The 25164-nt window shown below is 43.0% G+C and overlaps 1 protein-coding gene across 1 annotated transcript in view; it reads right to left on the reverse strand.

The window, feature by feature from the left end:
* Positions 1 to 14326: 14326 nt before the first annotated feature.
* Positions 14327 to 25164, reverse strand: part of PDCD7 (programmed cell death 7) — a gene marked incomplete at its 5' end in the record, with an annotated part of 127183 nt that continues 116345 nt past the window's right edge. The window contains one exon of the mRNA XM_082253462.1: positions 14327 to 14684. Within this exon, the coding sequence (XP_082109588.1) occupies positions 14550 to 14684 (135 nt within the window). The 3' untranslated portion in view covers positions 14327 to 14549. The remainder of the gene's footprint in view (positions 14685 to 25164) is intronic.

The following is a 25164-nucleotide window of genomic DNA, read 5'->3' on the forward strand; positions in this document are numbered from 1 at the left end:
TCACCAGCCAATCTGCTACCAACCGAATTATTCTCTCTAACAGTTTAGATTAAAAACAGGAGTTTAGTTGGCACAAATTTGAAAATACATGCATAAGCTGCAGAGCCACTCCAAGGCACCCCAATATTCCTGCAGTCCTAACTCTTGTAAATTTATGAGAGCCTCCAAAGTAGAAGCACATGCATTCTTTATAGTTATAGGTGGGGACAGTGGCCAGTTGTCTGTTACTGATGTAATATCGGTGAGGGGACAAACTGGACACATTTGCTACCATGGTGCCATGTGCTGGGTGTCCAGTGTTCACCTGCCCTCTCTATCCATTAGAATGCATGCGCTTCTTCTATGGAGGCTCTCATAAATTTATGTATTTATAGCTGCTCCCCATTGCTCACATTACAGCCTGAGCTCTGCCTCTTGTCAGATCCGCAGTGGCATTAGATTCTCATAGAAGCAGGGACCCGTACTGTAAACTGCGCATGTGAGGGATTTAGGTTGCACGCTCCTTATGAGAATCGAATGCCTCATGATCTGAGGTGGAGCTGAGGCAGTGATGCTAGTGCTGGAGAGTAACTGCACATACACATTATTACGGTATTTGTGAATGACTGCTTGGGATCGAAAATTACGGTGACCTCAAAAGTATATTTTAGACAACTTAAAATCTCCATCTGTTCTGGATTAAAGTCAAGGCGGAATATCCTGTGATTGCAACAAAAGCACTGAAAATCCTTCTTCCGGAAATCTGGTAGCAGAGGTGAAGCTGAAAGAAGTCCGGTAAGCAAGCTGGATCCCGGATGCGTGGTCAAACAGACAGGAGTTGGCAACAATGAGGAAGCAAGAGTGCAGAATCCGGAACCAGGAGCAAAGTCAAAGTCAGGCCAAGGTCAAGGTCAATATGAAGCAGGCAAAGGAGGTACTGGAACAGAAGGCAGAAGGCAAGGTCGGGGTCACAAGCCGGAGTCAGCAACATGGGTTCAGGAACAAGCCGAGTCTGGATATGGAAGTACATGGGATCAGGTCACAGGCAGAAGGAACTGACACCCCCTCAGCAATGATCCAGAGACCTGTATGACTTTAAATAGGCCACTGGGCGCCAAAGTCCAGCAAACATGCATACTCACGTACATGGTCTTAGAAAAAACATGGGAGCTAGAAACATGCATGCATCTTACATACTAGAAGGAGAACAGCTGGGGAGTCAATGGTAAAGAAGGATCTGGGTGTTCTGGTAGATCATAGGCTCAATAATAGCATGCAATGCCAAACTGCAGTTTCCAAAGCAAGCAAAATCCTTTCTTGTATTAAAAGAGGTATGGACTCCAGAGAGAGGTATAATTTTGCCCCTGTACAAATCATTAGTAAGACCTCATCTGTAATATGCAGTTCAGTTTTTGGCACCATTTTATAAAAAGGATATCCAGGAACTGGAGAAAGTGCAGAGAAGAGGCATGGAGGAGCTCAGCTATGAGGAAAGATTAGAGGAACTGAATGTATTCTCTCTTGAGAAGAGGAGATTAGGGGGAAATATGAACAACATGTATAATATAGTATATAAGGAGTCATATAGTGAACTTGATGTTGAGTTATTCGCCTTTAGGTCATCAAAAAGGACAAGGGGGCACTTTTTACGTCTGGATGAAAAGAGATTTCATCTCCAAATAGGGAAAGGTTTCTTCAGAGCTGTGAAAATGTGGAATAGATTCCCTCCAGAGGTGGTTCTGGTCAGCTCAGTAGATTGCTTTAAGAAAGGCCTGGATTCTTTCCTAAATGTACATAATCAGAGTTGTACTCAAAACCGATACTTGAGTAAAAGTACAAGTGCTCGATCAAAAAGTGACATGAGTAGAAGTGGAAGTGCTCGATCAAAAAGTGACATGAGTAGAAGTGGAAGTGCTCGATCAAAAAGTGACTTGAGTAGAAGTAGAAGTGCTCGATCAAAAAGTGACTTGAGTAGAAGTACTAAAGTATTCAACATTTTTTGTGCTTAAGTATTGCAAGTAGTTTTTTTAAAAATTTTGCTACTCAAGTACTGAAAGTAAAAGTACAAGTACTGTGTTATGTAGTTATTAAAGAAAGTCAAAAGTTTGAACATCATATTGTTTTTTATTATTTCAAATGCAGCTTTTATTTTTTACATACAGTAGCTTTTATTTTCGTATGCGCTTCATGAAACCTGCCATCTACTGTTCTGGCAGTGGTCATTTTTATAATTGTAACGAGTAACTATGCAGCACTAAAAAAAAAAATAGAAGTATTGAAATCATTGAAGAAATGTAGTGAAGTAAAAGTGGAAGTAGGAGAGAAAAATTCTACTCTAGGAAAGTACAGATACCGCCTTTCGGTACTTAAAGCGGAGTTCCACCCAAAAGTGGAACTTCCGCTTTAGGTGGTTCTAACCCCCTGACATGCCACATTTGGCATGTCATTTTTTTTTGGGGGGGGGGAGCGGGTACCTAGTTTTGACAGGTACCCGCTCCCACTTCTGCTCAGAGCGCCGCGGCGCCCTGAGCGGAAGTTCTCCTCTCTCCCTCCCTCCCTGCAATCTTCTGGGACATGTCAGAGGTCCCAGAAGATTGCCGGCCAATCAAGACGCGCAGCGCGACTCGCGCATGAGCAGTGGGTACCCGGCTGTGAAGCCGCAAACTGTCACAGCCCGGTGCCCACAGCAGTGATGCCGGCGCCGAGGGAGAGGATCGAGGCTTCTGGCGGCCGCATCGCTGGACCGTTGGACAGGTGAGTGAAATGGCTGGAACTCCGCTTTAAGTACAGTAGTGAAGTAGTTCTACTTAGTTACTATACATCTCTGTATATAATATAACTGGATACTAATATATATATAGGTAAAGTTGATCCAGGGAACATTCGATTGCCTCTCGGGGGATAAGGAAGGAATTTTTTACCTGGCTGGAGCAAATTGGGTCATGCTTTGCTGGGGTTTGTTGCCTTCCTCTGGATCAACTGCGGGTATAGGATTGTATAATATTTTTTTTTCCCTTCTATTGGTTAAACCGCATGGACTTTGTGTCTTTTTTCAACCAGACTAACTATGTAACTATGAGCACGAGCAGCACGTTAATGCTCATGTGCACATGCTCGCATAGATGCGTGCAGGGTCCTAATTCTGTGCACCAATCTGCGCGCATGCACATTCCTTTGAGCATGAGCTTGAGTAAGGTCCTCCTGACACAACCCCCCCCCCCCATCACCCAACCCCCAAAAACCCTAGTTCGTTGGAAAATCGCCTTCCACAAAACCTGTCCCTGGTGCCAAAAAGTTTAGTGACTGTTGCTTTAGATTCAGTAAATGAATGAAGCAAATGGTTTTAATTTTATTAATAGTAGTGATTGTCCCATACCACCCTTGACTAAAATAAAGAAAATGGTGGTGGGCTGTGTTCATTTGGTGTGACAGGATGTGTGTTGACATGAGTAATTACTTCCCAGAAAGCTTCTGTCACTTACCATGACATCTGTCATAGAGATGAAGATCACAGATGAACAACTTAATGTCACACATGCTTAAGGTGACAGACAGTAACTGAATATCGCTAATATTTATTTTGCAGAAAGGAACACTGCTCTTCGCATGAAGGACAGAGTTATTTATATACCACATGAAAAACACTTATTTACAGCGAGTTCTTCAATATTACAGTGCAGTTCTAAAGACAAAGAAACCGTTTCATTAATAAAGTCAGTTTTTATTTATCTTACCCCCCCTACAGGATATGGAATGCAGTTACAACAGGAGGAGACAGGAAGTCAGGGTAAATCCCCCCAAATGGACATAGACACAGTTTTAAGGTTACAGAAATGTAAATTGAAGCGCTATAGCACTGTTAAAAGGTCCAGATATTAGTTTATTCCAGTAAAAACCAGGGGGGCAATCAGTGGTGTATTTTGTTCTTTTGCTGCACTGGGCAAGACTAAAAACGGCGCCCACACCCCCAATCAACGTACATTTTACTATCCATATGCAATGCTTTAAAAGCCTTTACAGGTTACTACTTTAGATTTATAGAGGTGATCTGGTGCTAGAATTACTGCCCATGATCCAACGTTTGCGGTGATACCTCACACATGCGGGACGATCGATGTTTGCATGCGAGTGGGACCAATATGCGCATTCGCCTTTACGTGCGTGGTTTACTATTATGAACAGCCGAGCAAAGCCGCTGCAGCATCATCCCGGTATAGACGCCCCCCCCCGAAAAATGCATATTAGTATCCAATGCGTTTCTGGGGTCAAAACACCCTCTTTATCAGGGCTTGAGATTGAAAACAATGTAAATTACATTGTTACAAAGGGATCTGCATCTTTAGTGGTATTTTTTCCAGTGTGATTTCAAGCACAGATCTTATCAGCAGCTGGTTTGTCCTTATAATAACACTGGAAGAAATACCACTGAAGGTGCAGTTCCCTTATTGTTAAGTTACATTGTTTTCAATCCCAAGCTCTGATGAAGGGGGCGTTTTTGGACCCATGAAGCGTGTTGGCTACTCTTTAGATTGTGTCCATGACCTCTTTTGGGAAAAAGTTGTATCTGGGCCTTTTAGCTTTCCATCCTGGATCCAGATTATTATTATTATACAGGATTTATATAGCGTCGACAGTTTGTGCAGCGCTTTACAATGTGAGGGAAGACAATACAGTTACAATACAATTCAATACAGGAATAGAACAGGGGTGTCAAACTCAATTTCATTGTGGGGCCGCATCAGCATTATGGTTGCCCTCAAAGGGCCGGTTCTATCTGTAAGATTAGATGTCCAGAGCACCCCACGCCCCCTTACACCCTTACATGAGATGTCAAGAGCCCCCCTGCACCATCAGAAATCAAGAATCACCCACACTTCCTTACATCACAATGCACCCCCTTACCTTGTGCTGCTGCCAGGAAGAAGATGCGGGTGGATTTGGGAAGTAGAAGTACAGGGTCTGGAGGAGAACCAGAGGAGGGCTGGAGTCAGCTTCCAGAGTCTGCTTAATGCTGAGACCAGGGGAGGCAGAGGCAAGGTGGTGTTGCAGCTGTAAAGAGAGGTGCAGGTTCTGTAGGAGTTCTGCCATCCTACCTGCTGCATACTGCTGAGAAGGGGGGGCAAAGACTAGCCTTACAGCAGCTGCACAGAGGAGTGCAGGATCTGGCAAAGGAGTTCTGTCCTCTCTGCTGCCGACTACAGAGACAAGGCGGGGGCAGAGACAAGGGGGGTGAGGGCCACATGAAATAGTCTTGGCGCATTCGGCCTGCGGGCCTTGTGTTTGACACCTGTGATCTAGAAGATCACCTATATCAACATCAATACCTTAAAACAAGATAGCAATACAAATAATAATGTTTATAGGTTGCTATTTTTCTTTTTCCCTAACTAGGTATTAGATATTAGATATGAGCTTGACAGAGGTTCTTTCTTTTTTTTTTTAATCTTTATTTTTTTTTACGTACTTACAAGAAAAAGAAAAATATGAGAAACCAGTTCACTAAACCAATACACAGAAACAACTAACTTTACCCTCTGCATAAGGGGCCTGCCCCCAGCTGAAGGGCCTGCCTTACGGAAACCCCTCAACCCACCAAGGTACAGTAGGAAAATGGAACTAGCAAAAGCCAGAAAGTAAAACAGTAGAAATCCAAGGGTAGGAAGACCTCACAGCCTACCCCCAGGCATGAGAGCTTAAAGAAAGTCCAGTAAATTCATCCAACCTTAACCTCCTAAAACCCTTAGAAATGTGTTCAGTAGCTTGACAGAGGTTCTAAGCCTTCCCACTAATTTTAAGAAAACATTATGATTAAACTCCAAGAAAAATGCTTGAATTCCATGTTGCCAGTGTTGGGGTAGTTACTCAAAAAATGTAACTAGTTACTTCTGTAAATTGTAACGAGATTACTTTACTAGTTACTGCATTTGAAAAGTAACTTCTCTACTTATTACTTTACTTTCCTCTTTATTAACTGACCGTGTAGAAGAAGATACATGACACTCTTTCTGCATAGAGTTTATTGTATAAACACAGGCTTTGGGAAACATGAGAACAAAACCTGAAAAAACAGAATAAAACATAAAGTGCAACAAAAAGTCATAAACTTCATCCCTCTCTATTCTTCCAAATAACGATTGTATCTCACGGCTTGGGTAACGCAGGAAAGCGCGTTCCTATAGTCTAGTAAAGTAGTGTAGTTACTTCCTATAGCCTAGTAAAGTAGTGTAGTTACCTCCTATAGCCTAGTAAAGTAGTGTAGTTACCTCCTATAGTCTAGTAAAGTAGTGTAGTTACCTCCTATAGCCTAGTAAAGTAGTGTAGTTACCTCCTATAGCCTAGTAAAGTAGTGTAGTTACTTCCTATAGCCTAGTAAAGTAGTGTAGTTACCTCCTATAGCCCAGTAAAGTAGTGTAGTTACCTCCTATAGCCTAGTAAAGTAGTGTAGTTACTTCCTATAGCCTAGTAAAGTAGTGTAGTTACTTCCTATAGCCTAGTAAAGTAGTGTAGTTACCTCCTATAGCCTAGTAAAGTAGTGTAGTTACTTCCTATAGCCTAGTAAAGTAGTGTAGTTACTTCCTATAGCCTAGTAAAGTAGTGTAGTTACCTCCTATAGCCTAGTAAAGTAGTGTAGTTACCTCCTATAGCCTAGTAAAGTAGTGTAGTTACCTCCTATAGTCTAGTAAAGTAGTGTAGTTACTTCCTATAGCCTAGTAAATTAGTGTAGTTACTTCCTATAGCCTAGTAAAGTAGTGTAGTTACTTCCTATAGTCTAGTAAAGTAGTGCAGTTACCTCCTATAGCCTAGTAAAGTAGTGTAGTTACCTCCTATAGTCTAGTAAAGTAGTGTAGTTACCTCCTATAGCCTAGTAAAGTAGTGTAGTTACCTCCTATAGCCTAGTAAAGTAGTGTAGTTACTTCCTATAGCCTAGTAAAGTAGTGTAGTTACCTCCTATAGTCTAGTAAAGTAGTGTAGTTACTTCCTATAGCCTAGTAAAGTAGTGTAGTTACCTCCTATAGCCCAGTAAAGTAGTGTAGTTACCTCCTATAGCCTAGTAAAGTAGTGTAGTTACTTCCTATAGCCTAGTAAAGTAGTGTAGTTACCTCCTATAGCCTAGTAAAGTAGTGTAGTTACTTCCTATAGCCTAGTAAAGTAGTGTAGTTACTTCCTATAGCCTAGTAAAGTAGTGTAGTTACCTCCTATAGCTTAGTAAAGTAGTGTAGTTACCTCCTATAGCCTAGTAAAGTAGTGTAGTTACCTCCTATAGTCTAGTAAAGTAGTGTAGTTACTTCCTATAGCCTAGTAAATTAGTGTAGTTACTTCCTATAGCCTAGTAAAGTAGTGTAGTTACTTCCTATAGCCTAGTAAAGTAGTGTAGTTACCTCCTATAGCCTAGTAAAGTAGTGTAGTTACCTCCTATAGTCTAGTAAAGTAGTGTAGTTACCTCCTATAGCCTAGTAAAGTAGTGTAGTTACCTCCTATAGTCTAGTAAAGTAGTGTAGTTACTTCCTATAGCCTAGTAAAGTAGTGTAGTTACCTCCTATAGCCAAGTAAAGTAGTGTAGTTACAGTTACGTTACTTCGTTACCAAAAAAAGTAATGTAGTTACTGTAATCAGTTACTTTGTAACTAGTTACCCCAACACTGCATGTTGCATAGGACATGTGTAGCCAGTTTAGTGGTTGTCTTGCAATAAAAAGTAGCCATGCCCAGGAATCTTGTGGGAAACTTGAGCTTGATTTGGCCTCTAGGCATCAAGTCTGTGAGGAGCAGTCACTGCTGTATTGTCTCCAAGCTCAGTGTGACCATTCCCCTAACCATTCCCTGGTTTAATACACATGCAGCACTGGCATAATCCCATAACCAATGCCTGGAGTGGATGAAGCCACCACCAGTATTTTTCTGGTCTCAGACATCCCACCTTCTCAGACCCTTCACTTTATTGGCAGTCCACCTTTTAGCCCCTAAATCTGATTGGCAGCCCACCGTCCACTATGTCTGCACAATTAATAATTATATGTATACTTATAGTGATTTATTTTTGAATATTATATATAGTTTTTTGGCCCACTGGTCATTTCCTTAATGTTGTACTTATAGAGTCATATGGTTGTGAGGATCCCCCATCACTGGTCTCCCTACGGGCCGGTGGGCATTACCAGGATCACCCTGTCCCCCCTACTGAGTGCATCTACTTGGTGCGCAACAGCTTTAGTACTAGGATAGACGGATTAAAGACTTTTGAAATACATGCAGAGGTATGGTGACAGTGTTGTTATACTAAGTCATGTGGGTTTTTTTTATTTTTTTTCCATCTTTTCCTTTCTTCAGATTGGGTATAGGCTTTCAAACACTACATGAGATGTTTTGAGGTTGTATAATGTTTAAATATGAATATCGTATTCATATTGTGTATGAGTATTATTGCAAAGTATTTCTTGTGCATATTTTTTCATTATTGTATTGATGACCCTACTGGTGGAGATCAGAGGTCCTGTGAAATGCATTGACCCACATTTAGTGGTCTCCAAGGACTCTACTACATAAGATCCTACACCATTTAGAACCAAACTTGCATTCAATTCCTGTTCAATAAATTATTTTAGAGAAATTATATATATTTTATTTTTAACGTGGATCAATAAAATGTTTTAAGATTTCAAATCATTGGTGTATATATACAGTGCCTTGTGAAAGTATTCGGCCCCCTTGAACTTTGCAACCTTTTGCCACATTTCAGGCTTCAAACATAAAGATATAAAACTGTAATTTTTGTGAAGAATCAACAACAAGTGGGACACAATCATGAAGTGGAATGGAATTTATTGGATATTTCAAACTTTGTTAACAAATAAAAAACTGGAAAAATTGGGCGTGCAAAATTATTCAGCCCCTTTACTTTCAGTGCAGCAAACTCTCTCCAGAAGTTCAGGATCTCTGAATGATCCAATGTTGACCTAAATGACTAATGATGATAAATAGAATCCACCTGTGTGTAATCAAGTCTCGATATAAATGCACCTGCACTGTGATAGTCACAGAGGTCCGTTTAAAGCGCAGAGAGCATCATGAAGAACAAGGAACACACCAGGCAGGTCCGAGATACTGTTGTGGAGAAGTTTAAAGCCGGATTTGGATACAAAAAGATTTCCCAAGCTTTAAACATCCCAAGGAGCACTGTGCAAGCGATAATATTGAAATGGAAGGAGTATCAGACCACTGCAAATCTACGAAGACCTGGCCGTCCCTCTAAACTTTCAGCTCATACAAGGAGAAGACTGATCAGAGATGCAGCCAAGAGCCCCATGATCACTCTGGATGAACTGCAGAGATCTACAGCTGAGGTGGGAGACTCTGTCCATAGGACAGCAATCAGTCGTATACTGCACAAATCTGGCCTTTATGGAAGAGTGGCAAGAAGAAAGCCATTAAAAAGTGTCGTTTAAAGTTTGCCACAAGTCACCTGGGAGACACCAAACATGTGGAAGAAGGTGCTCTGGTCAGATGAAACCAAAATCAAACATTTTGGCAACAATGCAAAACGTTATGTTTGGTGTAAAAGCAACACAGCTCATCACCCTGAACACACCATCCCCACTGTCAAACATGGTGGTGGCAGCATCATGGTTTGGGCCTACTTTTCTTCAGCAGGGACAGGGAAGATGGTTAAAATTGATGGGAAGATGGATGGAGCCAAATACAGGACCATTCTGGAAGAAAACCTGATGGAGTCTGCAAAAGACCTGAGACTGGGACGGAGATTTGTCTTCCAACAAGACAATGATCCAAAACATAAAGCAAAATCTACAATGGAATGGTTCACAAATAAACATATCCAGGTGTTAGAATGGCCAAGTCAAAGTCCAGAGCTGAATCCAATCGAAAATCTGTGGAAAGAACTGAAAACTGCTGTTCACAAACGCTCTCCATCCAACCTCACTGAGCTCGAGCTGTTTTGCAAGGAGGAATGGGCAAAAATTTCAGTCTATCGATGTGCAAAACTGATAGAGACATACCCCAAGCGACTTACAGTTGTAATCGCAGCAAAAGGTGGCGCTACAAAGTATTAACTTAAGGGGGCTGAGTTTGAAATATCCAATAAATTTTGTTCCACTTCATGATTGTGTCCCACTTGTTGTTGATTCTTCACAAAAAATTACAGTTTTATATCTTTATGTTTGAAGCCTGAAAGTTCAAGGGGGCCGAATACTTTCACAAGGCACTGTATATACATATATATATATACAGTGGGTACGGAAAGTATTCAGACCCCCTTAAATTTTTCACTCTTTGTTATATTGCAGCCATTTGCTAAAATCATTTAGGTTCATTCTTCTTCCTCATGAATGTACACATAGCACCCCATACTGACAGAAAAACACAGAATTGTTGACATTGTTGCAGATTTATTAAAAAAGAAAAACTGAAATATCACATGGTCCTAAGTATTCAGACCCTTTGCTCAGTATTTAGTAGAAGCCCCCTTTTGATCTAATACAGCCAGGAGTCTTTTTGGGAAAGATGCAACAAGTCTTTCACACCTGGATTTGGGGATCCTCTGCCATTCCTCCTTGCAGATCCTCTCCAGTTCTGTCAGGTTGGATGGTAAACGTTGGTGGACAGCCATTTTTAGGTCTCTCCAGAGATGCTCAATTGGGTTTAAGTCAGGGCTCTGGCTGGGCCATTCAAGAACAGTCACGGAGTTGTTGTGAAGCCACTCCTTCGTTATTTTAGCTGTGTGCTTAGGGTCATTGTCTTGTCGGAAGGTAAACCTTCGGCCCAGTCTGAGGTCCAGAGCACTCTGGAGAAGGTTTTTGTCCAGGATATCCCTGTACTTGGCCGCATTCATCTTTCCCTCGATTGCAACCAGTCGCCCTGTCCCTGCAGCTGAAAAACACCCCCACAGCATGATGCTGCCACCACCATGCTTCACTGTTGGGACTGTATTGGACAGGTGATGAGCAGTGCCTGGTTTTCTCCACACATACCGCTTAGAATTAAGGCCAAAAAGTTCTATTTTGGTCTCATCAGACCAGAGAATCTTATTTCTCACCATCTTGGAGTCCTTCAGGTGTTTTTTTAGCAAACTCCATGCGGGCTTTCATGTGTCTTACACTGAGGAGAGGCTTCCGTCGGGCCACTCTGCCATAAAGCCCCGACTGGTGGAGGGCTGCAGTGATGGTTGACTTTCTACAACTTTCTCCCATCTCCTGACTGCATCTCTGGAGCTCAGCCACAGTGATCTTTGGGTTCTTCTTTACCTCTCTCACCAAGGCTCTTCTTCCCCGATAGCTCAGTTTGGCCACACGGCCAGCTCTAGGAAGGGTTCTGGTCGTCCCAAACGTCTTCCATTTGAGGATTATGGAGGCCACTGTGCTCTAAGGAACCTTAAGTGCAGCAGAAATCTTTTTGTAACCTTGGCCAGATCTGTGCCTTGCCACAATTCTGTCTCTGAGCTCTTCAGGCAGTTCCTTTGACCTCATGATTCTCATTTGCTCTGACATGCATTGTGATCTGGAAGGTCTTATATAGACAGGTGTGTGGCTTTCCTAATCAAGTCCAATCAGTATAATCAAACACAGCTGGACTCAAATGAAGGTGTAGAACCATCTCAAGGATGATCAGAAGAAATGGAAAGCACCTGAGTTAAATATATGAGTGTCACAGCAAAGGGTCTGAATACTTAGGACCATGTGATATTTCAGTTTTTCTTTTTTAATAAATCTGCAACAATGTCAACAATTCTGTGTTTTTCTGTCAGTATGGGGTGCTATGTGTACATTCATGAGGAAGAAGAATGAACTTAAATGATTTTAGCAAATGGCTGCAATATAACAAAGAGTGAAAATTTTAAGGGGGTCTGAATACTTTCCGTACCCACTGTATATATATATATTAGGGATCGACCGATTATCGGCAAAGCCGATAAATATCAAGGGCCGATATGCACTTTCCCCGATATATCGGAATCGGCCACCAAGGTGGCCGATATTACCGATATTTCAGAAAGTGCTGTAATGGAGTGATGTCTGCAGTTAGAGGCATCACCCCGGTACCGGCGTTCATAGCCGACGGTTGGCTGTCTTGTAATGACATTACAAGGAGCGTGAGGGGATGCCCCTCCCGCGGCTTGCCTGGGTCTCCCGTCCCACCAGGAGACCTGGGCAACCAGCCTGAACGGCCGCCGAAGACCCGATCAAAGCCGCAATTGGCTCTGATCGGGTCTCCATGCAAAAACCCAGAAGTGATGTCATGACATCACTTTCGGGTGCTGGCGCCAGATTAAAAAAAATGACAGCATTCAAAACAGCCAAACTTGGCGTTTTGAATGCTTTTAAGTGCAGAGGAGGGGTTTGGGGTCTTTTAGACCCCCAGATCCCTCTACAAGAGTACCTGTCAAGTTAAAAAAAATGTTAAAACATTTTTTTTTTAAATGTACGAAAATATCGGCCCATACCGATACGCGATGACCACAATATCGGTATTGGCAATGAAAAAATTATATTGGTTGATCCCTAATATATATATATATATAACTATATATATACACACACACACTTTTTCTTTTTGTTTAAAGCGGATCTTCACTGCATCTGAGCACCAAAAAAAACTAAAAACACTATTTAATACATTTTTAATATTCAAAGCAAATTCCCCCATCCATCCATGTCTCCATGCTTTATTTTGAGAAATCACTTTAAAAAACACCCCCCTAGCATTTCTGACCATGGCCATCTTGAGTAAGGGCAGAAGATTCATGTAGCATTTACTTCCTCTAATCCATTTGCCCTTAGCTCAAGCATGCAGGCAGGAGAGTGTGCTTAGCTGAGAAACCCCCTGGAAGACTGCTGGGATGTATAACATAATGTGCCCAGGCAAGAAACCAGTAAGTAACTGAAGAAATGTAAAAAAACGTTTAAAACAAGTAAATATGATATACCTTCCTATCTAATTACTAATGCTAGCAGCATGAGGAATAAAAAAAATAAATAAATCTTGTTAATTGTGAGAGTGAAGTTCCACCATTAGAAGTATATTTAAAGTCCCATCTACTATATACACACTTTTTACTCTACACAAGAGATGATACTCTCCAATAGGATTATGTGTAGCAGCAATGCTCCCCCACTTTGTTCAATTTGTCTGTACACTTGATAAATGGAGAAATCAAATCACATTCACAGGAAAGGACATGGAGAGCAAGGAGGATCCAACCTACAACCCACAGCTCTTAGCAAGCTCTTGATGACAATGCCATTTTACAATTTAATATCTCAATTTGCACATATTGTTGTTAGAATGAAAATTGTGATTTTATGAAGCTTGTGACACTCGAAGAGCAAAGGCATGTGAAAATAATTGAATCCAGAAATCAGCTTATGCGGTAGGTGGTTTGATACCAGCAATGGTCACTGTAGACCTTGCAAGATTTTTGACAGTGTAAAGTGAGGTCCTAGTCACTGTCCTGAGTATCAATTTCATATTTGTATATTGGGTATAGTGAAACATTAAAGCACCTGCACGCCAATGACCTACCAATTATCAAGGCTTTAATCAAGCATAAACCATAGCCATAGTCCCCACCTGGAGACTGCCCATTGCTCATTCTGATGTGTTTCACCCAATAGGGCTTAGTCACCATCTCTACAGGTAAGCCATGTGTGGTGAAACCCGTCAGAGTGAGTGGACTTCAGGCAGGGATTATGGCTATGGTTCATGGCTGAACATAGCCTTGACCATTAGTACATCTCTGGTTTGTGGTTGCTTTGCTTTTCCTCTATGGCTTATTTGGAGCAAGAACGGCTCCTTTTCAGCTTAGCACCCAAGTTCAAGGAGAGAGCAGGACCCTGCACCTGTTAGCAAAGAATAATTGCATGCCACTTCAAATGGTGTATTGGGTAGTTGTAGAGAGATAAATGGATTCCTCACAATATGTCTATGTAATTCTTTGCCTTTTTATGGGATTAACAATGTACCCATGGGTATCGCTGTTTGACTGTGTACTTGGTATGGATGGTACAGTAGGAGCAGGGCTTTTTTTCAGTAGGAACGCGGGGGAACGCAGTTCCGGCACCTCCAGCATTGACTGTGTGTAATGGCAAGAGGAGCTGGGGTGCGCTGAAGAGTCTATTGATGCTGGCTGCTGGGGGATCAAATTACTTATCATCAAAAAGTTATACTTGGTTCTGTAGTCTCTAGTCTTTACTCTCTAAAAGGGGCGGTACTGGGAGGTGGGTTGGGGTGGAACCAAGGGACGTTGCTCAGAGGTGGGTAGGGGGGGTGGAGACAAGAAAACTCAGAAGGGGGGAGTTCCTGCACCTATTCTCTGAGAAAAAAAGCCCTGAGTATATGCTATTGAGGGTCACCATGGTTCTTTCTATGTGTATCTGAACGTAGCCAAATGCTTTTCATCTTTATTGTTTAGATGTGGAAATGCTAATACATATTCAGCTAGATGTATCTCTTTTTTATTTTAGACCTAAATCTTTTGTAGAAACACCATTTTAAAGTTTCCTGAACTAGAAATACTAAATAGAGTCTATTCCAGTCACCGGTATACACCTTGTTTTGCTTTCACTGTGCTCTCATCATGAGTTCCTCCAGGGATCGATCTCTGTGATTGTCATAAACTAAGAGAACTTCCTTGATGTCTTCCTGCTGAAATCCCATGTCATGGAACTGAAGTAAGAGGCGGAGGTATTCAGCAGCCTGCGGAAGACACAAATCAGACATTTATAAGGTTACTGTGGCAGCTTACATCCATCCGTATTACTGACCTAAAAGCAGGGGTGTAACTACAGGGGTTGTAGTTGCAACCGGGCCCCATGCTCCAAGGGGCCTGTGCGGCTCCCCTGTACACCTGGATAGGAGGGGTGGCGGGGGCAGCATGTAGAGAAATCACTGTCCTCCTTTTTCCTCCTGTAGCTGTAGGAGGACAATTGAGGAGATTGGTTCCTCTGTATGCTGCCCCCGCCATTCCTCCTATCCAATTAACTTGTGTTCTGCTGTCTCTGGGCCCCTGTGTTCTCCCCTGCCCCCCCCCCCCACTGTGCTCCCTCCCCTCTCCTCCCGGCTGCTGCAGGGGATGTGTCACAATAGAGAACCAGGGAGGGGTCGATAAATATGTAATTTACCAGCTCCTTCCTTTTCTGACTGGACAGAGTCATAGTCAGTGACATTGTAAAAATAATAAAATGATAAAAAATAATACAATTAAATACCAAAAAATAAAAACTACTGACACCAGTGGGTGAACTTCCAGTTTCGCAAAGGTCACACTTGCGACCGGGCCCTGGCATTCCACCACCGTGGGGAGGCCCGGAGATGGCAGGAAGGGGGCCCACTGCAGAACTTGTGAAAGGGTCCCACTGTGGGACAGTAATAAAGGGCCCCGCAACGAGAGTAAAGGGCCCCAGGATCAGTGGGAAGAGCGCCAGGCTTGAAGGTAGGGGCCCCGGCCAGGGGTCTGGGGGGCCCTTCATGGTTTCTTGCACTGGGGCCCTGAAGGTTCTAGTTACGCCCATTGCTGAGTGGAGCTATGTGCAGAAAGGAACAAAGATGTCCAATTTATCTCCAAGACTTTCAGGATATGCTGGAGTTCTATACAAATTAGCCAGCCAATAAAAACTGCTGCAGGAACCGGTGTTGTTCACAGCTACTGGTGAGCATTTAGGATTCATTCACACTTGTGCAATTTGTTGTGCATTTGCTGAAGCGCAACAACATTGTGCAATAAGCCATTTCTCATTGTGTTCTATGGGCCCTGTTCACACATACGCTTCACTGCACTTAAAATACGCTTGTCTGTAGTACAATTTTGGAAGAGCTGCAGGCACTACTTTTAGTGCAGGATGGTGCAAGTTTGGGCCCATAGATGTAGCACCCTCCTAGATATGTGCTAGGATTAGGTCAATTTAGTTCTGGTTTGCTGTATCCAGTGGAGCTGCATTTCCTTGTTAGGCAAATTTAGTTTCGGCTCACTTTAATCAGTGTTTCTGTTTTATTGTTGTGGCCTGTTCTGTGTTCCATTGGCTGCAGGATTGACTGCTAGAGTTGGCCTTGCAGTTCGCCCGGCGGTCGGTTCGCGGCAAATTTTGCTTGTTCGCTACCCGCCAAATTTTCGGACACATGGCGTCATTCGCGGCGGCCATATTTGTTAACATTGGGGAGAACTTTGACCCATGACACAGCCGTCAGGTGGAACGGGACAGCCAATTGAAACATTCCAGCACATGGACAGTCCCCCTACCATATAAATAGACCTCACCTGGCGGCCATTTCACATTCCGCTTTCTGCCAGTGTAGGGAGAGTTTGCTAGACACATATAGCGCTGTGAAGATCCACAAAAGTCCTTTTCAGGGCTGGTATTTCGGTATAGGCCTTCTACAGTCTCTTTTCAGGTTAGGGGCAGGTATCCAGTGGTTGCTTTAGGGGCAGTTAGAGATCGGCTGCAGTCACAAATCGCTCTATCAATGTCCACAAAAGTCCTTTTAAGGGCTGGTATTTCGGTATAGGTCTAGTATCTTTAGAGCTTAGGGAGAGGTATCCTGTGGTTGCTTTAGGGGCAGTTAGAGATCGGCTGCAGTCACACACAAATCGCTTTGTCAATGTCCACCAAAGTCATTTAAAATGCTCCAATGTCATTTTAGGGTCTTTTACAGCCTCTATACCAGCGATCTTCAAACTATGGCCCTCCAGTTGTTCCAGAACTACAATTCCCATCATGCCTAATCATGTCAGAGTTTTACAATGCCTCATGGGATGTGTAGTTCCGCAACAGCTGGAGGGCCATAGTTTGAAGATCCCTGCTCTATACTATAGGGCCAGGTATCCTGTGGTTGCTTTAGGGGCAGTTAGAGTTCGGCTGCAGTCACACAGAAATCACTTTGTCAATGTCCACCAAAGTCATTTAAAATGCTCCGCCAAATTGTGGAATGGATGCGGACCCATTTTACAGATGTGTGAATGGACCCTATATGTATTAGACAATGTATTTACCGGCTGCTGTCAGTTTTGGCTGATTTATGAAAAAATATATATATTTTTTGCTGTAAAAAAAAAAAAAAAATTTAGGGCAACTTTTTCAATTGCAATACTTCTGTTATGACATTGTCCATGTGCTGGGACTATTTGTGCACAGCTACTACGTGTTTTGTGGCTGCAAATATGACCTAAAGTTTTTTAAAGTTCGCCTCCCATTAAAGTCAATGGGGCCCGCCGCGAACTCGCGGTTCGCAGACTTTTGAGAAAATTTGCGGCTGGCGTTCGCGAACCTCCCCAGCTGATGTTCGTCCATCTCTATTGACTGCCTCCCCCTGGTTGGTCTAGAAATGTTCTGGAAATTAGTGGGAAGGAAGAGTCTTTTCAGCAGCTAATTATTCATACAGCCCTGGCCAATCCCTGGGGAGAGGAGCCCAGATGGTGACTGTGAGTCTGTATAAATACTCTGAAACTTGGAGCAGCCTGGTCTTTTTCCCTGAGGAGATCAGTCTAGGGGTGCAGTTAGCCCACTAGGCCATTCTGCCATGTGCCTGCTGGTTATTGAGGCCTCTGTTTGGCTACCTGGAGGCCTGTTTTGCTGAGAGTTGCTGAAGCTGATCATCTCAGAATCTAGTCTGATACCAAGGGGTGAAAGTGTCTAGAAGAAATTGGGAGGAGGCAACCAATTATCTAAGGGTATTAGTGAGTACAGACTGGTAAGAGAGATCCTAGAGTCTGTGTGCCGTTGCCATTCCTCTTATACAGTGCAAATTTTTACAACCCATGATTGCAGGAAAGAAATTCACACAATTCCCCCATCAACACAGACAGTGCTGACAGCGGAATCCCTCCTGCAAAGACATTATATTCTCCCTATGGGGAAAGGGGGGCGGTGGATGAAGCTGTCCCCGCCGGGAGGAGACTGTTAATTGCTAGCAGCTATTGCAGCCACTAGCGATAATCGCAAGTGAATCCAGCAGACTGGTTGTACCCAAGTTGATCGAACAACTTTTTACATTCAGCCTGCCCATACATGGTTTGAATCATCTATGGCCCGTGTTCTGCCGAAAACTCCAACTTGCCGAGATCTCCAACAACGTTATTTCCGGTGACTGTACACCAGGAATAATTGGTGATTTCGACCACTTAGGGTTTTCACACAACACCGGCAGTCTAAACATTCCAGTATATTCTATAATTAGTGCAGATTTTTATGTCACACGGTATTTGCGCAGCAATTTTTCAAACGCGTTTTTTGGGGAGAAAAAACTGTTTATGAATAAAAACTAAAAAGAAACTAAAGTTAGCCGAATTTTTTTGTATAATGTGAAAAATTATGTTACCCTGAGTAAATAGATACCGAACATGTCACGCTTTAAAAAATTGCGTACACTCGTGGAATGGCACCAAACTTCGGTACTTAAAAATCTCCATAGACGACGCTTTAAAAATGTTTACACACTCGCTGATGATGCCTCTCCTGGGGAACCCACAATTTGGTTCGGGATACCAAGATAGACCCTTCCAAAGGCTGCTGGAATCGGGACTATACCAGGCCTCTCACTTCGTGGAGTCGGGATCCTGGGTTTCCATTGCTACCCTGACTGATCCGGGTGGGTCCTATCGATTAGACTTCTGGAGGGCTCTTCAACTCCATCACTTCTTACAATCTTTACCCCAATCTAGGGTGTTCAATAGGCGACTCACCGCCCTCAAGGAACTCTACTCACAAACAGGCACACTACCCCACGTGCTCTCAACGGCTTATTGTGACGCCTCCATTAGACTACAGATCGCCGTACATAGCCAGTTGGGAGAGGGTCTTGAACTGCTCGTTTACTTCGAGCCAACTAAACCACATCCTTCGGTTCACATTCCAATCCTCCATCTGCACGCGGATCCAGGAAACAAACTTCAAACTACTATCCAGGTGGTATCACACGCCAATGCATCTACATAAATTTGTACCAAATGTCACGGATGGATGCTGGAGATGCCAGGAAGGGCGGGAGACCCTCCTACATATTTTTTGGGACTGCCCTAGACTTGAGGCGTTCTGGAGACAGATATGGGATATATCCCAGAAATTTACAGAACGCCCGATCCCTAACGACCCCACTTTCTTTCTTCTATGCTTCTGCGTGCGAGCACATGGGGACAGGGCACTTCACATTTTCATTTTTTTTTTTATTGTTAATTTTATTTCAAATTTTTGTTTTTACACTTTCCCTTAAATTTTTTATCTTTTTTTTTTATCACTTTTATTCCTACTACAATGTAAACATCCCTTGTAATAAGAATAGGGCATGACAGGTCCTCTTTATAGAGAGATGTGGGGTCTATAAGACCCCACATCTCTCCTCTAGGCAGGAAAGACCGAGTACACGGCAGTATTTACATCTGCCGGGCCAGGCCGGACCGGACCGGACTGGACCGTCGCGCCCGGGCCTCCGAAGGTCATAGAGACTGCCGGGGACCATCTGTTTCTCTGTATTTTTTATGGTAAATTTCTGCCGCTGGCGGATTCCTTCTCTGGCTCACCAATCGCAGGCGAGCTTGGTAGAAGCACCAGAGGGCGGCAGGATGGGGGGGAACATCCACTCCCACTGCCTGTAAAAACGATCAAGCGGCTGAACTGCTGCCATGATTGTTTTTACGTTGCAGGGAATCGCCCGCTGAAAAAGATGATATCTGAATTATGCCTGTGTTCTATCAGAATACCGTTACCCATCAAAAAATGCAGCGGAAGTGACGTTGCAAACAAAATTGCTTACTGCACATGCTCTATGCGCCCCAACATGGCCGCTTTGCGTTTCAATAGGTTTCCTAATGTAACAGAACATGAAGGCAGCAGCGGACAACTTCTTACACCCAGACAAGTCTTCAGTTTCACACTTATTTTAGCAGTAAGCTCACCTTATATAATAAAATAGACTATTTCACCGCGAGCGAGTGAAATAGTCTATTTCATGATATAATCAGTTTTGCGGTGAGCAGTGCGGGGTGTACCAAGATGGCCGTCGACACCTTCTGCATAATAACAAAAACTGAATCTTGTGTTTCAGGATATAAGGTGAGTTTACTGCTACAATAAGTGTGCAATTGAAGACTTGGCTGGGTGTAAGAAAATGTCCGGGAATGCCTTCGTGTTCTGTCACATTAGGAAACCCATTGGAATGCATAGCAGCCATGTTGGAACGCATGGCGCATGCACAGTAAGCATTTTTCACTGAGAACGTCCCTTCGTTACATTTTCTGATGAGTAGCGGTATTCTGACAGGACACCTGCACCCATCATCCACATATCTCCACTCAAAGTCCAGGACGTTATGTGACAGCCTTGGGCGGGAAGTGGTTAACACCTTTACTGCAGCAGGCTGCCTCTCCTGTGCGAACCGACGTAGCTCAACTTCGGTCGCGTGCATGGTGCTGGTGGGCAGGGTAGCCCTCACTAGGCAGCGGGGATGCCGATTGCCGCCTGAAACCCGCGATCGCTCCCCGCTGAGAAAGAAGGACGGTCGGCTATTGTAATCACAGCCGACCATCCTTCTCCCTGGGATGAACACAGAGCGCCTGTGATCCTTCTATATAGGATCAGAGGTTTCTATGATCATTTCACAAGCCCATCCCCCATACAGTTAGTAAACACCCCCTAGGCTTACACTTAACGCTTTGATCACCCCTAGGTTAACCCCTTCCCTGCCAGTGTCATTAGTACCGTAACAGTGCATATTTTTATCACTGATTACTGTAGTAATGTCACTGGTCCCCCCAAAAGTGTCAAAAATGTCAGTTAGGGGTCTGATCTGTCCGCCGCAGTGTATCATGTCCCGCTAAAAATCGCTGATCATCGCTATTACTGGTAAAAAAATAAATAAATAAATAAAAATGACATAAATCTTTCCCCTAGTTTGTAGATGCAATAACTTTTGCGCAAACCAATCAAAATATGTTTATTGCGATATTTTTTTGCCAAAAATATGTAGAATACAAATTGGCCTAAAATGATGAAAAATTTTAGTTTTTCAATTTTTTTTATTGGGAATATATTGTTTTTGTTTTTTTCCGAATTGTCGCTCTTTTTTTGTTTATAGCGCAAAAAATAAAAATCACACAGGTGATCAAATGCCACCAAAAGAAAGCTCTGTTTGTGGAAATAAAGGACATCAATTTTATTTCGGTACAGCATCGCACGACTGCGCAATTTTCCGTTAAAGTAACGCAGTGCCGAATCGCGAAAAAATCACCTGGTCATTAAGGGGGGAAATCCTTTCCGGGCTAGAAGTGGTTAAGCAGGGAAATAAAATATCAGCCAGGTTAGGGTTGCAATAGCTAGCCAGGATTAAAATGAAAAGGGCATTTTTATTCACACCACTAAAATATGTAACAATTTTATGTCATATTTATCTTTTTATAAATTAAAGTGGATTTTTCCCTTACATTGTACCTTGAAAACGAGCAGAAAAAAAAATATATATCAATCAGTGTGCGCTCCAAGTATCCCGCTGTTCCATATTCCCAGCTTTTTCCATCTTAAGACATTAAACATTCAGATTGAAGCCGTGCCTCATATTTGAACGCGGCCCAAGTTACCCCCACCGCCCCTGCCCCCGCACACTATTTTAAGGCACCCTGCTAAAAGCTCAGTCTGGAAGGATTTCGCTCCAGAGAGATTATCTGCTTTGTTGTGTAACTTATTAAATCAAGACGAGGACTAGACAGTTAACTCTTTTAGGTGCTACATGGTCATACTGCATGCAAAACTAAAACCAAACCTTGCTGGCACATACTGGTTGGCACATACTGGTTAAAAAAATGACTGTCAGTCACACATAGAGGAGCACAGAAATGGTGCAAGTATCATTAAAGTAGAACTACAGGAAAAAATTTTTTTTTCATTTTGGATAGAGTAAGGGAAGGTTAGAACCCCATGTCAGGTTTTTTTTTTTTTTCTTTGCCACCTGTGTCCCATTGCCAGGGGCTGGCTGGCAACTTTGGGCCCAAGGGGCAAGTACAAACTGGAGGCTCATGGTGCAGTGATTCGGCCCCCCTCCCACCACTCTTCCTCTTCCTGGCCTCCTACTGACCCCCATTCAAGGCTCCAAGGTCGGCTCCAGGTAGGGATGATCGAACTTTTGAAAAGTTTGGGTCGACCAGAACACCCGAACTTCCCGAAAGTTCGGTTCGGATTCCAGAACCCCATTGGACCCGAACTTCTGGAATCAAAAAACACAATTTTGAAGTCCTAAAACCCAATAAATGCCCCTAAAAAGTGGCTAGGGTTCTGGGTCATGCCCCAGGGACTATTAATCACACAGAAAAAAGTTCTTAAAAATTGTCGTTTTTGCTAGAGAGCCAATTATTGAAAAAATTATTGGAAAAAAAAAAGAGATTTCTTTGGATTTAGTGTCTGGGGGGTCTAAAAAGTGTACCTGTGAAGTTTCAGCTCTGTAGCATGTCCAGAACCAGAAAAAAAAGATAATTTTTCTTAGAATTTTTAGTAGCGCAGGGATGGTGTTCCGCTCCTTTCACACCTGGGCGTTTTTGTTGCAGGCGTTTATTGGGCATTTTTGTGCGTCTTTGGAGGCAAGCATGACATCTGAATTTCTGTATAGGGGTATATATACACACACACACACACACACACACATATATATATATATATATATATATATACACATACACACGTATAGGTGTGAAAGGAGCGGAGCCATATCCCTGCGCTACTGAAATTCTAAGAAAAATTATCTTTTTTTTCTGGCGGTCACCCTGACATGGAAGAGTTCGGTCACCCTGGCATAGCAGAGTCAGTTCACCCTAAACTACGGTCACCCTGACACTTAAAACTTTCCCTACAGAAACTAGATTATTGAATATAACTATAGTGGTATATAGCACCCTAACTACACTAGATATCCCTTTCCTCACACTAATAATTGCAAAATGACAGTGGAGCAGCAGGAGTAACAGAAATGCTTCCACTCTATTGCACAGCCTCTCTATTACAGTGCTAGAGTTTTGGCGGGGCTATGTTATATACTGGGGGGCGTATTCACTCCTGATTGGCCTCTGGACCCCCTAGTCACTCCAATCTGCTTTTACTGATGTTTCTGGTCCAATCACGGGCTTTTAAAGCCCAGTTCCTGTCCCATTGCATTTTGGGCAGTTCTGGTGGCCGAATTCTGAACTTCAAAATTGCGCACGCTCTTGGAATGGCGACAAACATTGGTACTTAAAAATCTCCATAGGCGACGCTTTAAAAATTTCTACAGGTTACCAGTTTAGAGTTACAGAGGAGGTCCAGGACTAAAATTATTGCTCTCACTCCAACGATCGCGGCGATACCTCACATGTGTGGTTTGAACACAATATACATATGTGGGCGCGACTTGTGTATGAGTTCGCTTCTGCGCGCGAGCTCGGAGGGACGGGGCGCTTTAAATTTTTTTTTTTCTTATTTATTTTACCTTTTATTTTTATTTTTACACTGTTCCTTTAAAAAAAAAAAAAAATGTAATCACTTTTATTCCTATTACAAGGGTTTCCATCCATCTGGATTTCACGGACAGGATCAGATCGGATAGCAGCAGGTGTCAGTGGACATGTCAACGCTGACATCCGCTGCTCCATAGAGGTGCATGGAGCATCCAATCAGGTCCGCATTGTCTTTCGGCAGTGGAGGGGGCACCCTGTGAAATTGGACAGGGTGCCCCCTTCACTGCCGAAAGACAATGCAACTAGCAAGGAGACAGCGACATTGACAGACATCATTTTTTTTTTGCCTCAAATCACTTGCCTGCTTGCCTGGAACATTTTAGTCAACAAGACCCCCTCCCCCTGTGTTCCTCGTGAGAAGCTTCTCTTGAGTCAGGTCATGGAGACAAAGAAAAAAAAGTACAATTTTTTATCAAAGCAGTCACCTCCCTGCTAGCTGTGTTGTTGGACAGCCATGGAGGGAAGAGGAGTGCCTTCTCCGACCTCACAGGTAGCCTTAGACTGCGCATGGGAAGATGGGACAAAACTACTTTGTCACCTACGGAACAGAACGCATTCATAAAAATAGAAATGAGACTTCTTCTTTAAAGGGGAATATTGATTACATAAGTCCCCTCTAATGAATCCAATTTTAATGTGTCATGGATAGGATAATACAGTTGCCAAAACATGAACAAGGTACATTTTGCTGCTGAAACAATTTACCCAAACCGCAGTCCTGTCTCTGCAAGTAGGGCATGAACGTTCCATTGTGACCGGTTCTATTTTACATATTGCTATAAAAAAATGTATTTTATATTAAATACAGAAAGCCAAAACATTATGAATCAACATCAAGAAATGCATGGCAGAATTAAAAAAAAAATTGAGGAATTTATTGCAGTCTGGGGACATTTCCAGGGGAAAATCTACAAAATCTGGAGGCTTCTTTTGAATTTAGATACACCTCCTAAAAAAAAAGCAAATAAATAACAGTCAATATAATATAAAAAAAAAAATAGTAAGAATTGGGAATAGTGTTTCTAAAGACAAACGCTGCCAGGGATGAGGCTCCAAAAGCTCAAACTGTCTCCGGCAATCAGACATTTGGCAAGTAAACCTAGATTTCCAAGAAGGCAGAATATAAACTCTCTAGCATCTAGATAGACTTGGCTTTCTCATATCAATGCTGTGTCTCCAATCTTTAGAGAACTAGCAGTGTAGCTAAAGAATGGATCCATAGAATGGTTTCTTTGATGCATATGAGTAACAGGGACCCTTTAAACCTCATGACCGGCAAATGTTTTCTCCATTGCACAGACATGCGTTTGCTAAGAGTCTTGCTAAAAAAGATATGGCTTCCTCCTACCAATGCCCCATCTTTATTCTTTAGTGCACTAGCAGTGTAACTATAGATTGTACCCACAGAATTGTTTCTCTGATGTGTATGGGTAACAGCAGGGGAGGACTGGGTCATGGGGCAGGGGGGCAATTGCCCCCTGGGCCGCTCTGACGCCCTGTAAAAAGGCTGCACCGCTCCTGCCACAGACATGTCTAAGGGATTCCTGGTAAAGAGAAGTAAAAAGTCCCTGCCGCTGACCTACTGAGTGCGGGTTGAAGACAAGGACAAAGCCCCCCCCCCCCCCAGCATGGATGGTGTAACCTGTGTCTGAGCAGAGGTCGGTTCCTTGCCCCACTGGAGACTCTTCTGCCCCAGCTAGCCCCGACCAAGCT

Source organism: Pelophylax lessonae, assembly GCF_965119305.1.
Source record: "Pelophylax lessonae genome assembly, chromosome: 4".
Taxonomy (NCBI): Eukaryota; Metazoa; Chordata; class Amphibia; order Anura; family Ranidae; genus Pelophylax; species Pelophylax lessonae.